Source organism: Brachionichthys hirsutus, chromosome 11 (assembly GCF_040956055.1).
Source record: "Brachionichthys hirsutus isolate HB-005 chromosome 11, CSIRO-AGI_Bhir_v1, whole genome shotgun sequence".
Lineage (NCBI taxonomy): Eukaryota > Metazoa > Chordata > Actinopteri > Lophiiformes > Brachionichthyidae > Brachionichthys > Brachionichthys hirsutus.
Genome location: NC_090907.1, coordinates 9,319,167 through 9,337,285, shown reverse-complemented (window position 1 = coordinate 9,337,285; position 18,119 = coordinate 9,319,167). Strand labels below are relative to the sequence as shown.

Below are 18,119 nucleotides of genomic sequence, written 5' to 3'. Positions count from 1 at the left end.
ATCTTCATCTGCACTCAAACAAAGACTGACTCGGTGCCTTTGCGACGATGTCTTGGCTTAGCAAGCCTGCATCACGTAGAGTTTCCCGACGTCAGTGTCGGCTGGCTCAAAGCAACCTGACGACAGCAGCAGTTTAAAGTTAGGTCTGTAGTTAGTGAGGATTAAAGGATCGCGGTTGCGCTCGTCAAATAGGAGATGAATTACAGTCTGCTTGAGGATAATAGTACGAGGCCAAAGGGCTGATACGACACCGGCCCTATCAGTGACCTCCTGGAGAAGGCTGGCTTCTGTGACCTTTTGAGAACAGGCGACTCTTCACATGACTGACAAGTCTCCAAAACATGACAGTGAAATAGGTTTAAATAAATAAATAAACCAGCGTCAGGCCTTTGGCGACGGATAAAATGCATTGGCCTCTTTCACCTCGGAGCTCCCGGGCGTCTGCACTGCAGAGGGCCGATAGCGGAGGCGATTATACTGAGCAGCGCCGTGGCAGTCTGTAGATAGCTCAGAGAATGCTGCGCTCGCATCTTCGCTCCGTATCTCTCTCGCTACATTCTTCCACAGTGTTGAGTTCTATTTGCGCTCCGTTGTCTGGTGCAGGCATGGAGGGGGCTTCTGAGTGATGCGAGACCCCCGAGTTTGTTTTTCCACACTTTAAAACGTTCCTCCACCCAGGGACTTCATTCAGCACTCAACAGAAACCGTACCGTTTCTGCATGCTTTTGAGAAGCTCTCGATGAGTTCCATTCCTGAGACTGTGCCCAGGGGCTCAATATTCTCTAGACATTTGATGAGGTGGTGCTTTTGGTTTATAGAGGCTTTAAAGCCACTGTAGTCAAGCGTCACACAAGCAAATGAAAAACGCTGCTGACTTTAACTGCAAGGAGCTTGAAAGGTGATGCCAACTTGAATCCCGCAGGTTTTTCATTGATGCCAGCTGCACACTAGCAACAGATCCATGGGAGGAAACCAAAACTCTTTGCTTTGTTCCTCCGGTCCCGCTCTCCTTTGAGCAGGGAATAACCTGGGGGGACTTGGAATGAAGTGGTGGAGAGGATGAGTGAGGGAACGAGGAGATCATTATGCAGATACCGGTAACTTCTTTCTCATGTACATATGGTATTGACGAAGTGGGCGAATCACACAGCCCACAGGTTGGCTTCTTTAGAGAAGCAGGAGAAAGTTTATCCCATTTGCTTTTGAAAGGAAATAGCAAGCAGTACTTTCAAAGTGAAAAAATGAGAAGTCAACTCAGAAGTGTTATTTGGTTTTATGCCCATTTAAAATCGATAGATATACAATGATAAAACGAACGAGTGAGAAGATTTCATTCATCACTTAGATGATGACTGATGGCCTTGGTCTACCCTTAAATATGCAATTAGTCCAGTGACATGCGATAATCAATCATATTTGACTCTTAAGGCCGTGGCAAAGAACGCCCAGGTGGTTTTAGGTACCCTAGCCAATCAGATTTCTTCTCTAACCGTCCTGTTAGCTTCGTTGAGGTTGGGTTTATGACATGGAAAAGAAGTGCACAAGTTTGAATAACACAAACAACACAAATTGCTGGGGAACACATGAACAGAACTGAATCATCCATAATGTTGTCACCTTCACATTTCCCATGGCAACTCAAAATAGCTGTCCAGAGCCTGGCTTTTCTTAATTAATCCCAATATTCCCTTCTAGTGTGGGGATTACCTAAAAACTGATCATTCAGAAATCATACCAGTGAACCATGAGTCGTAATCCAAATGGGTTTTGAAGAATAGTTTCTGATCCTCTAAGCTGACGCAGTTTTTACAGGTGTATGTTCACAGGATTCTCCTTTGTTTTTTTAAATCCATATAAACACGATGCTTTTCGGATCTCTGATTGCTTAGTGCAGAATAGCGATGTATATTTATAGGCTACGGTAATTTTTTTCTTTAGTCTTTTGCAACAATGTTTTTGGATCTTATTGACATTCAACAGCGAGAGCAAGCCTCTGCTAATAAAGGCAGGGATCAAATCAGTTGCTCTCGCCTAAAAACAGGCAGCAGGAATTAAAAATGCAGCAACATGGCATTTACATGGGACTAAAACTATACAGATTCTAAACACACTTTATTAGACACAATCAAACAGCAAAACAATAGGAGAACTATGAGATGAGATGAGAATTGTCAAATGTACACACTCTGGGTCACCCTGGACAATAAACTGTGGAGGAAAAATAAAGATGAATACATTTCTACACAACAACACACTGATGGGTCAGCAACACTTTACATTAAGATACAATTTATTAATATTATAATAAAAATGATCAGACTTTATGATCAGCTACTTTCTCCAGTATACAATGGTTGACATTCTCGATGTACTGGAGTAACTAGATTTTTCTGGATACTGATGTTAGAGCAAAGCCTTAAGAAAAGGTGCTCATGAGGACAGTGATTATCTTGCAAGATAAAAAAAATAATAATAATAATTGATGAAGAACTCTGTAGCAAGGTTAAACTCTGAAAGTGATTGAGTGCTTTCCCCCATTACAATAACAATATTCAACACAATGCTGCACAAACTGTGCATTTTAAAATGATGAAATGGAGAGAAACAAACTGTCATTTACTTTTGTTTCAATTGTGATTTCTCTCTGGCGTTTTCCTCACATTGATTTTCCCATAGAAATTTACAAAAGTTAATCAGCAAATAAAAACTTTTTCCAGATTCATTTCAAGCATTCTACCTCTTATAAGATATTATAATACAAAAACAAAAAAATTAATTTAATTTTAATTTGAAAGGTTTTTACATCACAGAAGTTGATTTATTTCCCAGTTTGTGGCGCTCACGGAGTTAGAGAGTTAACAGGGAATGTCCCTTTTACTCAGCAGTTGACTAAATCTATTGCCCTCACCAGTTATTACACTTTTCAGAAGGCAATCTGCCAACAACTAACAAGACCTCAGATTGCAAGGCGCAACCTGTCAGTCTGTGGAATCCTTTAACTTGACCTCAATTTGCCGGCATCTGCTGATGAGGCGTCTGGTGGGCACGTTGCAACCGTCACTGCTGGTATCAATCAGCGCAGCAGATCAGAGAATGCACACGAGTCCAACAAGCATATTAAACAGAGCAAGTACCGAGAGAGAGAGATTTCTCAAGTGAGGATAGATGGGTGGGTGTAAGTGGGGGTGGGGTGGGGGGGTAGTTATCTCGGGAATGCAAAGTATTGTGAGAAAATTGGGATGCTAATGAGGTCCAAGTGCATGGAAAACAGCTGCAATGTAAATGAGCTGACTTTGTACACTTTTACACAGATCTCTGAAGTGTTGTTTGTGTATCAAAGGATTAAAAAAAAAATTGGAGGAATAAATGAATAAATATAGCAAGCGGAGAGCTCGGCACATCTCGCACCTCCGATGGCACATACCACTGTGGTGGCTGGTGTGAGAAAGGCTAGCATCACTGTAATTCACGCTACGCAGGTGGGTAGAAGGACTGTCAGATACAGCCGGCGCTAAGATGATGGATGCAGCGCTTCTCAGTGTCCGAGGGTGCGACTGCATCTCAGGCCTCGGTCTGGAAGTCTCGGAAGGTTTGAGACGGAGTCATCTGATCCGAAGGCAAAAAATCTCACTGGAGGTCACAGGATTAGAGGAATCAATTCTGGGAGAAACAAAAGTGACATTTACATTGCTGCCCATCCTTATCCTCTTCATCGACCGGGGTAAAGAAAAAAGATTGATGGTCATTCATGTTCACATAGCACCACTACGGCCAAGAGGTCATGGGAAAAACCTTTTGGAATGCGAGTGCAGGCATGCGCGGTTTACCTCACGGTGCATTCTGGGACTGAAATGGGACTCAGACACTAGAATTTCAATAAACATTTATTTACAAAACAACAATAACGACAAAGAATAATCTGCAGAGTGAATACAAAACACGCAGGAATATGATAAAGCACATTATCAAACACAATGTATATTTTATAGTAGTGTTAAATAAACTCTGGTTGGAGTTCCCTAATCTGAAACGTCGAGGCTGCCGTCGTCAGATTGCTTTACGTTACAGGGATTATTGCATTTCAGTCTGCGTTGAGGCAACAAGAGCCATGACACAGAAACACCTCACAACAATGGAGAATTATTACTTTTGTCTTCATCACGGTGCTCACACGATCACATTAACATCAATGGCTGAAGAGGAGGAAGACAGTAAGGAGAATATACTTCTTTTGTTTCAGAATAGCTATGGAACAATTCTACAAGTGGGATTGGTCCATATATATATTTTTATTTCAGAGAAGAATCACTTTTCAAAGTTGTGTGCGCTGCATAATGAATCAGTCCCTGCAGATGTCAGAGGAGTCGTGTCCCATGATGTGCAGAGCACCGTGATGACTGGACGTCTTTGGTGCCTGATGTGCTGTGCTTGTGTGTGACTCCCTCCTCTCCCCCCCGTCTCTCCAATGCTCTCTTCAGTACGGGTACTGCTTCTGTTTCTTCCCGGCAAAACAGGACAGCCAGGTGCAAAGCAGCATGGCAGCCGCTGCTCCTGCCCCTGTGCAGTAATACGCCCAGCCGATCTGGCAGGAGCCTGCGAAGGAAAGCAGAGAATGATAGATTTTTATCCGTGCATCTCTGCAGGATAGCTCCAAAACACGTAATCTGTTTCAATGAGATTTGAACATCCTCTAGCCATGGAGTTAGTTTGGTAGTATTAGGAGAGTCCTGCATTGTTTAGTTTATTTAGATGCACAGTCGTCTGACACAAAAGACCAAGCATTTCTCAGCTCATGATTTGATGCACAAAGTGTTGCAGAGGGAGCCACGGCTGCAGAACGCTTCCTCGCTCAAACCGTGACGAGCGCATGCCTCATAGCAGCCTCCTTAAAAGTGATACCAATCCAAATATGCACAGACACACATCAAGCGAATGGCACGATGCACATTCCCAGACTCTACGCACAAGTGCGTACGACCTACCGATCACTAGGAGTTAAACACAGCGTGAACAGCTAACACAATCAGGGTCAGAATCTGGTCCTTGATAACAATTGACTCTTTATAGCTTGTAATGTTTAAAAGCACATTTTAAAAATCTACTCATGAACTCAACTTCATGTTCTGAAGCGCTGTGATAATGTCTGCCACTTGTTTGTGGTTCCAACAATATTCTAATCAATTGAAAGACTTTAGGGTCCAACAGTCAATTCAGATAATATATTTCATGAACGTATTTAGCGGAAATAACGATTGCAAGTCTTGTGTGCAGATTTAAAGAAAATGAGAGAAAATGCAGCCAGGAATGTGAAGGTAATCAGCCTGCCCAAAGTGTAACTGTTAGATGTAATTAATGCAAAGCCTATTTGAAGTATAATATCTGTGTGTCTTGTATTATTTGAACACTACAGCCTTAAATCCTGCACAAACCTGTTAGAGTCGAGATCATAAAATGCGGTGAACGGTTTGACATTTCTTTTCAAGTCACAGCATTTCCACCCTTGTGTGAATAAGAGTTAACATTGCTGAAACAAATGCACCAAGCATAGTTTGGCTCTCATTTGCTGACAGACAGCCGACCGTGGGACAAAAGACATTTTAGGAATAGCAATGAAGAGAAACGCTCAAACTGAGCCAAAAGTGCCCACAAATCAGACAAACAAAAACCCCATCTTCCACAGTCTAATCTGAATTATTAAAGAGGGATACGGCCTATATATGTGATGCTTAATTTGGAAAGTGTGGTGATTGTCAACACATCTCATTATAAACATCAAATGTTTGGAGAATATCCAATGAAAACTAGCTAAATTCTAGCCCGATGAGAGGAGGAGATCTATTGCGATAAGGGAATATTCCATTTTAGAAACGACGTCGAGTGAAAGCCACGACTTTGATTTTTCACGCATTCATTCCGTGGACATAAATCACGTACTTTGGTCTTTTTATATTGGTTGTCCGTCCAATCAATGTGTCGTGCATCAATATTCAAAGCCATCATTGGTTTACTACAGGACTGACTTCTCTCTCCATGATGAATGAATGAGTCCACGAAGGAGAGGAAACAAAGTGCTGGTGGATGAACGTGTGATCTGTGTAAGCCTCGCTGCTACTGAGAATGAGCCCAAACCAAAATCAACTCTGATGCAGTCGTCTTCAATGGGCAGAGAACAGAACACCAATGCAAATGAGCAATAAGCACATTGTTTGTAGGAGGAAACCGCTAAATTAAAACGTAACCAACGCAGCAACATGGTCTGACCTGTCGGTGAACGTGTTGATGTGTTTGAGAATTTAGATCAAACAGAATTACAACCTTCTGGATTATATGGACTAGCAATAATTAAAGGCAACAGAGCCAAGATCAATATTTCCTTTGTTGGTAACATGATGTTGGTTTGCTTTCAGTTTTTACATTCATCCATACTGAACAATGGCTCATTAACTGCTGATCAGGTCATCATTAATTTGGTGTAATTAGGATATAACATAGTTCAATTTAATAAAAAAAATTAAATGATCTGATTAACTCTGATTTCTTTCCGACAAAAGTGTCTGGTCCTCAGTCTGTGAGGTTGAGCTCGGGACATCCGAGTCATCACAGCACGATAATGAGCAAGCCTACTTCTCCATGACTCCAGAGGAATAAAATGTACGTTTTGGAATGGACTCTCCAAAGTCAAAAATGCTGTGGCAGGACCTGGAAAGAGCAGTTCACGCTCCCAAATGCAACAATGTGCCAGTGTCCTGGTGTCTTCTTTTGCAACAACGATGTGGAGAACCTGACATTTTGAGATCATAGCAGGCAAATTGCTCAAAGAAATGCAAACTGTGAAGCTCCTTGTGACATGACATGAAACTTGGCACCCTCCCCCCCCCCCCCCCCCCCCCCCCACACACACACACACACACTCTCTGAACCAACATGATTGCAGTGGGCACCAGGCTAGTATCTCCTCCTCAATGGCCTTTAGAGATTCCGCTGATCAATACAGTTTAAATTGCAAGGGACTGAATGTCAAGATGTCAAATTTAAGAGTCTGCTCCCAAAGCCGTTCTCAAGTTTGAAAGTGTTTGTTTGCAATTTAGGTTCCATGTGCAGTTGCGCTGAGCTGCTGGACGTCTTACCGAGTTGGAATTGGTCCGAGCTGTTGTTGCAGGTCTGTTGTACTTCCTCGCTGTCCCATCCCAATGGATAGAGTGCACAGCCAGATCCTATAAGCAGACCTGAGAATAAAGACAGATCGAACCCGTTAGCAGTGAGTAAAATCACAGCAATTCAATCAGCACAGAGCCAAAAGCAGAAAAGGCACATATCATGGCTGCAGCCTGACTATATACGCCTGGGGAACACAGTTCTCACACCAACGAGGTGTTGGTTCAGCTTTTGCGTTGCTTTTCTGAGACCGTGCCTTTGTGGGGCTTTATCAGTTAGACATTCATCAAAGAGTGTTTTATTTTTTTTATGAAACTGTATCCAGATGTCAAGCAATGTGCATTTAAACTCAGCTTTTTGGGGGATTCTCTCTCTCTCTAATTAAAATGATATAAACAGTGAGCCGCTAATCTCCAGCAGTGTTGCGCGTGATATCACCTTATCGACTGTTTCCAGCTGATATGGATGAAAAAAGAAAAAAGCAGCTCTGACCCATTCTAGCTAAACAAGCCTCACATCGCTGTGTAAAGCCACACGCATTGTGATTTTTTTTTTGCAGGTTTTACTGCAACAACAAACAAAAAAAAGCTCTGCTGCCAGCGGCTCATGAAACCGCAGCAAATGAACAGGGAACACCTGCAATGTTGGCAATTAAAGAGGCAACGGTGGGGAAAAAAAAACAGCACACATTTTTGATACGCAATAATTATTGTAAAACTCTAGAATAGGCTGGAGGGACTGTTTGATGTCAGAGATTTATGCTTTAAGCTGCATATGGAGACAAGCGGAAAATGTAGTCAGGGCCATTACATTCCGGATTAATATTAGCCTGCAACCAGGTCTTGACAAGTTATTCCCTGGATAGAGGGAGCGGAGCGGATTGTCACACATAACAACTCAGCTGTTTCTTCTTCAGATCCTTAAGAGAACTTCAAGCAACATTCTGCATCAGACTTTGAATTGCCATCCTGAGCCGAACAGCAAATCACAAACACGACACGAGCATTTAGAATAACTCCATGTTCAAGCAGCCGCCATGGACTCTGAACAAGATGCGAGGAAGTGAGCAGATGCTACAATAATCTCAGATATATATATATATTGTTTTTATTCAAGTTTGCAAATTATTCAATTCTGCAAAGAACGCGAGCCTGATAATAAATTCATCATTAATATTTATCAAAATCAAATATTCTCTTTCAAGCGTTGGATAAAGCAGAGAGATATAACAGCACATCAACTTTAATTTCCTTGCAGCAGCTCAATAAAAGAACATTTCCCCCCCAGACATTATCATTTTATAAAGTAAACTACGATTCCTATTTTTTTTTAAATTAAGATTTATTGTCATTTTAAGCCATTATTTGATGTACACATTTGTTGAAATGTTTCAAGTTCTGCTGCATCTCAGATAAAAGAAAGGGGAAAGAAAGACCACAGCGCATACTTTCCATTCCCATATCAGGTCAGATGACGATGACTAGGAATGCTGGGTGGGGTGGGTGGGGGGGAGGGCAGACAGTAAGCGCTGCCAAAACACAGAATTCCATTGAGCAACCGCTAAATATCACAACGGTTTCTAAGCGAACCGTTTCTGTTCTTGGATCTGCAATCCAATGCGACGACGGCAAATGAAATCAACGTGAACATTCATTTCATCACGACAGTGTTGAGATAGACGCTGTGAAACACATATACACGTATCGCCATGGGAGAACATCAATGAAAATTTAAAACTTTGGCTGAGGGGTAATTAAATCCTGTATCATATATGGTCATACAATTCAAATTATTTGAGTTCTGACCCCAGTGCGTCCCAGTCTGCACGGGAGGACAGTCAAAGCTTTGTCTCATTCGACATGCAGTCGTCAGCTGCAACAGTACTTCAGCAGTTTCGTCCTGTGACTTCTTTTTTGTCTCCTGACCTCTGACCTCCAGTAGTTGGTTGCACAGCTAATTTCTCTCAACTATAATTTACCGAATTTCCCCAAACATTCTTGACCTAATATGAAGTATTACCCATTTTGAGAACCACTGAGGTAGTGGGTTCTTGATAAGCTCTATAGCATATGCTAGACTTCATAAAGATGAGATCAAATTGAACCATCCCCTTGGGAAGAATTGATTTCTTGTAGCAATAAAAAAAAAAAAAAAAAAAACCTGACAGCTTTTCACTGCGTTCAAATAAAGGAGATTTTTTTATACAACCATCCTGGTGCAAAATGCAGAAACTTTCAGCGACCTTAGTCACTTCAGTGTAAGATGATGAGATTGTAGGACCCAAATGATGAACAAATAAAAATCTATTTTGTTTTCCCACTAATCCGTCTGGTTAAATTCAGTTTGTCACACATTAGACTATGTTTAGGTGTCATTGTCAACATCTGTGGATGGTACCACTGGATCCATACCACTACAACCTGTTTTTTTCTTTTCCATCACCGCTCTTTTTGGGGACCTGGTATACTTCACCAAAACTCAGAGGTGGAGTGAAAACACTCGATTGGTCAGCCAGGACAGGCAGCCATCTTTTCTTCTGTCTCACCACCCACAGCCTCTTTCCAACAAATCTCTGCTTCTTTTATTTATCAACCAAATGCCAAGAAGAATAAAATACAAGACCTTCACTTGTTAATGGATTGAAAAGAGAAAAAAAACAATCAACACAATAGTGACGATAGAAAATGGAGCGGAAAGAAAGAACACTTGGATCATTTTTTAATGCAGTCCATTTAATTAACAGTAAGGTCGATAACAGGGCTGTGATTAATGACTTTGTTACATGGTGTGAGCTAAACCACCTGGAGGTCAACGTGGCAAAGACGAAGGAACTGGTGGTGGACTTCTGGAGGACAATGCGTCCAACGACCCCTGTTTCCATCCAGGGGGTCAACGTGGACTCAGTGGAGGGCTATAAATATCTGGGATTACACAAAGATAATAAACTGGACTGGGCTCGGAACACTGACGCCCTTTATAAGAAAGGAGGCTCAGGCCTTTCAACACCTCCCGGACGATGCTGAGGATGTTCTATGAGTCTGTGGTTTCTAGTGCCATCCTGTTTGCTGTGGTGTACTGGGGCGGCAGACTGGGGGGGTCGCAGACCTAAAGAGACTCAATAGGTAAGGCAGGTGATGTTGTGGGGGGTGAAGCTGGACTCCTTAGAGACGGTGATAGAGAGAAGGATACTTCAGAAACTGAGAAGCATTTCCCCCCCCCCCGGTACAACAGAGGAGCTCACGGACTCTTGGACTGAAACCACCGCCCACAAAAACTGCATTACATAGAAGGTCATTTGTTCCTGTGTCATTTAATTTATTCAAAGCATCATTGTAAAATTATATCAACTCTATTATTGTTTTCTTTCTGCACTATACTGTTAGTGATTCCATTTCTTTGTTGAGTGGAGCATTGTTGCTGATATAATTTCCCTATGGGATTATTAAAGTATTCTGATTCTGATTCTGGTTTAGAATGCATGTGAGAAGTGGAATCAGCTGACACAGGATGCATTAGCAAAAATATTATTCCCTGCTAAGCTCGCGCTGCATTAAAGTACACCGAATGGAAGTCAGGCGGCTTGCAATCCATTATCCGCGCCGTTGTGGCATCAGGTTTCACGGCGAAACATACATTTGAGTAGGTCGTCTTTTAGCGTGGCCCACGCAGCACGCATTCACGCCGCTGCAGGAATGGAATGGAACACCTCTGACTGTGGTCTGAGTGACCAGAACTCCAACGCCTCCTCGATGTTCTGGCTGTTGTTTGGATCTGAAAATGGAGCTGATCGCTCGTGTCCAGATCCCAAGGTACACGTGATAGTGTCATCTGATCTTATCGTGCACACGCTCAGCGGCTAAACTGGCACGGTGGTAAATGAATGGCCTTTCCCGTGGCAAACATTTATGTGGCTTTCAAAATAAGCATTATCTTCCCCTGATGCGTTTGTTTTTGTAATAACTATTGGTCAAGCAAGTGCAAAGGTTCATTAAATTACAGCAATAGTCAGAAAATACTGATTTGTACTGTGTGTATTAATAAAGCACCCAAACCGGGTCTCGACTTTAGCTGGAAGGGATTTCTGGACAGAAACGTTCTCTTCTGTTTGAGACACTCATTTTCCTCTAACAGTATATTCAGCATAAGCTCAGGCTTTGTGACAGATCTCCAGTAAGCTGCCACTATAGGATGCTACTTAAAAATCACCCAACTCTTCTCCAGCGACCTACCGACTACATGACGCTAAAGACAGACGGACAGAAATATGGCGAAAGAAGGAGAAATCCGCAGTCACCAGGAGCGACACGCACTCTGTGTGCCTCGCCCAGACGCCCTCGGGAATTAAAACAACAAGTTTCCCTTTAGCAGCGCCAAGCGGTTCCTGTAGTCCAACTTAAAGATGCCTGGAGCTCTCAGGGAGATGCGGAGGGATTCAAGCGCCATATTCTGTAAACAAGCGCCGGGAGGTGTGTATATTTCCTCTTTTCTGCTTTTGCCAACCACCACCATCTGTAAAAACCAAGCCCTGTCTGGAGTCTAGTTTCAGTTTCTTCGGCAGCCAGAAGATGTCTGATAGGTTTTTAGTTTTTTTTTTCCCGGGCAGACAAGGTGAAGAGAACGAGGAGAGGTGCCAGCGTGTGTGAGCAGTTCACCATCTGGGAAGACAGACAACTCATTCAGAGATTGAGTTTCAATTGATCTCCATGCAATTGTTATCCTAATGACCATCTCAGGCCGAATGGCCTGTCTGAAAGGTTATTCCATGAGCCGGCAGAGTTCAGCTAAATGGACAAACACAGTCTGTTGCGTAAAATCTGATCTTATATAGCAATTTATTTTCTACATACTCGCCTCTGATTTCATCATCATCATCGAGCTCACTTTTGCAAATCACATTTAAGTGCTTTAAATGGACACAAAGAAGTCCTTTATTCCGTAAGAGAAACTCTATTCTTTGCAGTCTTTCTTCTGGTAAAAGCTTTTAACCACGGTGAAAACGTGTCCCTTTCATTTACTCCACATTCTCTGATTTAGGTAGTGCCGATGATGCCTTTTGTTAAGTCTTCTTGCTCTGTGTCAAGGAATTTCTTTAGCCTCCTTCATGCCCCGACACAATGCCATTCAAGGTTATCATTCAAACGGCCAAAGGGAACAGGGAGAAAAGGCTGCTGCTAAGCTGGATGCAATTTTGGTGGCCAGGGAAGAGGAGTGGGGATGTGCCTGAGTGGGCCTGCCTCATTGTGAGACATTCCCTTTCGGGCTTGGAGGATCATCCAATAAGAGGGCTGGGAATGTCGGAGTAACCACAGGCCTGAATCGTGCCAAAATAGTATCCATGTTTACAGGTACAATTGTATTTCTATGTGCAAAATCTCTTTACTTTACTGATGAAAAATACTTACCAATAGTTAATTTCAATGTAATTCTCCATTTTACATGGAACTGATCTCATTATTTCTCAGCAATAATATTCACTCTGCAATTATCTGCACACAAACTGCGTATTAATATTCATCGTGAGCGGTGGAGTCTGAGGGATAGAGGGGTCACAGGAAGTGCTGCAGCATGCAAGCCAGCGCCGCTGCTTTACATTTATCTCACTTATCACTGTTCAGTGTCCTACAGATGAAACAGAGCTACCCTAACATACTGCTAATCTAAACGCAGGTTGCTGATTGATCTAACGGCAGTAAACGTAGCGAGATTCACTGAGAAGCAGCCGCAGGAAGCAGGTTAATCATTAATGTTGGTGCTCGCAGCGATTATTCCCCCTGGAATGGTCAGTTCCACTTCTAGGGAAACTAACGGGGGAAGCAGACCAACAAGAGCAGCCATCGCCGGCTGCAAGAAGAAGGGATGCATGTGACAAACGACCCACTTCCCACTAATAAACGAGGTAACTGACGTTACCGTGAATGGTGGCACGCTGACCGTTATCACCATGGGGCCGTTTGGCTGCAATGTAAACATTTATACCTTTTTTGACGGAACATTACAAATATAAACTGTATCCACTCTGTTCGTCTTCTTCTTCAACTCATGCAGGTAGAGCGTGGATGTTCTTTTTTTTTTTTCCCCGCAGACACTTTCTTCATCATGTAGAGCCAAAAGCTCCCGATGAAGATGTTGATGACAAAACACTTTTCCTCTCGCTGTTTCAGATACTTTGACTTATACCGTCCAAAGACGATCCATCAGTCCCCATTGTTGACACTTCTTGTTGTTTTTATTGCCACTCCAGTCACAACAGAGATCTGTGACAAATAGGCTCTAACATCCTCTCCATAACAAATGTCCCCGCTCATCCCTCTGGCATTTTCTACTTCCAGTCAAGAAAGGGTCGAACAGTTCCAGACGCTGCACCAACGATCAGACGTCTTATAGATTGTTGGGCCGTGTTCGCGTGAAGCCTGCATGCCTGTACAGCATTGTCATTTCAACCTGGCAACATGACAGCGCGCCTTCCTTCACATTCAGCCTGCATTTTGGTTTTCCTGCACACGTACAGCGGTGCCATAATAAATTAGTCAGAGGTATGCATATGTCAGCACAGAGCCTGCACGCACCCTGCGATAGATAAAAGTGCATTTTGTGGACATATCCCTGCACATTTGCAGAACGAATACGCACATAATGCATTGCAGAAATCAATGGGAAAAAAAAAAATACCAAAAGAGTCAGAGTGTTAAACACAGCAAATCAGCACAGGCGAAAGGTGCTGTGAATCAGAGAGGCATTGTGCTATGCGCTGCTGTTTTGAATCACTACTTTGGAAGGAACAATAAACAGTGCAGTGTTTCGGAAACACTTGGGACTTCTTTAGATTTTTGATTGCTGATAACAAGAGCATCCCCATCGCTACCGCTGCCAAGCAAATGTACAAATCCACCAACGGCATGACCTTTAATGAGTCCTACATGCATCTCTGATTGGCTTGACGTAACAGTGATATTTCTAATTTAGCTCCGCCTGAAAAGAACTATGACTTCATGAGGAAAAGTCAGTGTTATATAATAATGGAGTTATGTAATAACACCATTCTCTGGATGCGCCTACAAATGAAATAACCCACCTTCTGCTAAGGCTTCATTGAAATCCAATGATAAAAAAAAAAAAAAAGAAATCTGCTTGTAAACGCACTCAAACAAAACAAAATGCAATGATCATACAACCTACTCTAACTGTAGTTGGCGGAGATAATTGATAAAAAACCAATTAAAGAGCCTAATTCATTCCTGGTTCAAACACTGGGTAAGTATTACGCAGAAAATACAGCTCAGGAATACGACGTAGTGCATAAAAATGGAACTAGGTTGTGGCAAATGGATAGAAAGCACATTTCTAAAAAGAACATCCTCCGGATATGTGGAGAGAATGAGCTTTTCACGCGAAGGCGGAGATATTTCTCTATGTCTCACCCATTCGTACACATCCTCTCGACTTCAACACGTCTCCTCTGATCTCTTATTGCACCTTAGACATCGCGGCTTCTTTAATCGAATAACAGGCAGAGGGGATGAACCCTGAAGAATTTATTTTCTAGATTTTCACCATCTCTTGATGCAGGGACTCATGTGCTGAGGTGAGTTTGAATCTTGTGGAACATAGAGCAAATCATACAGTAACCTGGAGGCCGACATGCCGCACTGGTTTTAATTTACAGCCTTGGTTTTTCACAGAAGTCAAGGGGAAGATTAGCTTTTTTATTTTTTTCTATCTTGCTAAATTTTAATGACTTATTATCTTTGTGAGGGTTGAGGGGGGGGGGGGGGGGGCAACGATAAGCTACTTTTCTTGAACATGAGGAGCATACAGGCAAAACACACTCGCAGCAGTTTCTGGGCCACAGGTTTCCAATGTCAATAGACGGGGAATTAATTTAGACAATCAAAATTCCGTAATCTCGATTCGGCTGAGAATTGAGCGAGGGACTAAATGTGAGACGAAAAAGAGGAGACAAAAGGTAGGAAAACCCACCTCAGGTTAACATCCACTTCCTAGAATCCCACAAGTGTAGCTCTGTAACTGGGTCACGTCTGATGTGCTAAACAGCAACCTCCTCCGATCAACAGAGCCTGACAGAAAACCCCGATGACAGTAAACCACAAGTCCAAAAGTCAGCATATACCTAGAGCAAAGCCGTCCTGCTTTAATGAGCAGTAAACATGCTCAAGCAAGGCTTTCTGGGAAGAGGGAAATCAAAGACACAGCATTCCAAGAATACACTCATGTTAATATGCCATACATATTTCAGTTCTCTACATACAGACATGAAACGTTGCCGTGACATTACTGGGGCTCGCCATGTGAGCAGCTCCATTCTGCAAACACAAAGAGCCTGTTTTCTGAAGACAATGCAAGGCTTCAGGGATCAAGGAAAAACTGAGTCTCGCTGCCAAGTGTACAAAACCCTCCACAGCATGCGTTTAAAGTACCGGCCCACTGCGCGCTCGCCGGAGGGGCTGGCTTAGTACGCCTGAGCAGGACGGAGTTAAAGTCGACCGACCTCGGTCACATCTGAACTCGTAGATTTCTTTCTTTTTTACACCTCTGCCGTGGAGCTTATGTGATGTTATGTATGTTTGTCTGTTAGCAGGATAACTCAAAACGTTATGGACAGATCTTGATGAAACTGTCAGGACATGTTGGGAATGTTACTGGGAACAGATTATTACATTTAGGTGTTGATCCAGAAGAGATCCTGAATGGATGGATCACTCTGAAGTTTTAGGTAACATTTCAGTCAATGGAGCTTCAAAATGTGTTCCTCAATATCTCGGTTGATTATTGACCAATGTTTATGGAACTTGAAACCAATTCTACCTTCGGGTACAAATAAAGTAACCTTAACTTAACTGAATAGATCCTCATCTGATCGAGAATGAGGTCAGGAAAAAATATGGATTTTCTCTACCTTGAAACCCCCATTTATAGATTCAAAAATAAATTAAAAATACACAAATTTTAAGTGGCTGATTCACTTTTATTTTTCATGGTTGGTGTATAAAGATACCAAGAACAATTAAGAACCTTTTAATGATGATCCAGATCACCATGTGGATGGTACCAATCTAATTATGAGGGGAATAAGATGCTTGGTGGAGGTCTGCGCTCTTGAGTGCTTTTCTAATTCTTTTTTTTTAAAGAATCAATTAGAAAGTATTATTTCAATTAGGCTTCATGAATGAACAGACAGAGACAAGGAGAACTGTTTTTGTGATTGGGACACACTTTAGCACAAGGTTATATATTCCTGCTGAAAATTAGGTAGGAAGGTCAAATTTTCATTCATGTGTTTGGCATAACTGTTAGCTTCATCGCAATGTTAACAAAATCAACTCTTTTTTTAATTCGTCAAACTATATTGAAATTTGAAGAGACTGTTCAAAACAATCGAAGCTACCTTTTTTAAACCTTTTTTCCCCCCATCCTTCTGTTTGGTCAATGGATAAATGTTACATGATGATGCCCTGGTTGTCATTGGAGAGCCCTTGACAAAGAGCATAATGGCAAAAATGAAAGCACCTTATGTAACATGTCAAATTATCTTTGAGCAATACAATGGGGCAGTGCAATAAAGTGGCAGTGAGCAGGTTGCGTGTGACAGCGGATGCTCCTGGCGTTTGGCGTGATATCGAGTTGCCCTTGTGATCCCACATAATCATATAATATCAGGTTTATCCTGTCTGCTCAAGGATGAAAAGCTATTTCTGCACCGATGAGCCGGACAGATGACAAGACAGGCCTACTGATTCCATTTCAATTGCAGATGAACCCATTAGCATGCTTTTTATTTTGACATGTCTCTGACAAGATAGCGGTAGTACTGTTGTACGTGGAAGCAGCTGCTTTCATGTGGAGGCAAATGTTGGTGATGAAACTGCCGTCGCCTGGTGAATCTTTGTCTTTTTAACGACACGTTAGAGAGGCCTAGGAAGCCACGGGCAACAAAACATGATCTGGAATAAACAGCAGTTTCTGTTTCATGTGGGGGAGGGAAAAAAAACATGACAGCTACACTTGTTTATCTCAGTTTGGTGCTGAAGAAAAAGAGTGTTATAAAGAAAGATATTTCTGCCTCTCAGCCAGAGCATTGTTGGCTCAATGGAATGACTTTTGAATGACACTCATTTTTAAATATATATAATTGCATAGAGTCATATCTCCTCTGTTAAGGCCCAAGGCTAACTAAATCAAAACCATTTAAGGCAATAATTCCAGCTGGATGAGTATGAGCCCCAAAAAATTAAAACCCAGTGTACTGAATACTGGAAACAAGCCAATTATAATGGTGATTAAAGAGAACACAGAAAACATGCATAATTATGAGATGAATTCAATGGGTTTTTGTAATTTTATTTACTCCTCTGTCCATTTACGAATCACAGTGATTTGTTCCTAATCAGGCAAGAAGTCTTTAGAATGGGATGGGTGCCTTAAATACATTTTTTTTTTTTGCTATGATGCAGATTTAGCATCTCTACTACACTGCTGCTACTCAAACACAGGTGGCTTCACCGGAGATACGGGCATTCCTGTCATGACAGTCAGCGGATGGTCAACGTCCACAGATTATAGCATGGGAGTGAGTGCAAATAAAAATCCCAGAGGCCTTTGAACACCAACTCTCACTGAGATGTTTCAGAGTAAAACAATGAGACGCTTTCCTCCCACAGTCATGACGATGGGGATGAATTTCCACTTTTATTGCCTCATGCTCAATTTACATGTGACTAATAGTATGCTCAGTCTGCATGTAATTCAATTTCTTCTGTGCTTAATGAAAAACAAGAAAACACTACAAGCAGAAAATGAAATTCAGCATGTTGAATACCGGCGTATGAAGATTTTTTTTCTTGGAAAGAATTTGGCCAGGCTTAGTGCCAAGAAGTACCGGTATTCCCACCCAAGCTGCACGATTCTCACTACTGCCTCCAGTTTTATAACAATGAGCAAACCTTTAT

The 18,119-nt window shown here is 42.1% G+C and overlaps 1 protein-coding gene and 1 long non-coding RNA gene across 2 annotated transcripts in view; one reads left to right on the top strand and one right to left on the bottom strand.

The window, feature by feature from the left end:
• LOC137901229 (uncharacterized) overlaps nt 1–18,119 on the top strand; it is a 36,932-nt gene that overhangs the window by 3,796 nt on the left and 15,017 nt on the right. The window lies entirely within an intron of this gene.
• Nucleotides 3,908–18,119, bottom strand: part of LOC137901228 (lipoma HMGIC fusion partner-like) — a 37,511-nt gene continuing 23,299 nt past the window's right edge. Inside the window, exons 2-3 of the mRNA XM_068745241.1 lie at nt 7,128–7,226; nt 3,908–4,593 (exon numbers count right to left, since the gene is read on the bottom strand). Coding sequence (XP_068601342.1) covers nt 4,475–4,593; nt 7,128–7,226 — 218 coding nt within the window. The 3' untranslated portion in view covers nt 3,908–4,474. The remainder of the gene's footprint in view (nt 4,594–7,127; nt 7,227–18,119) is intronic.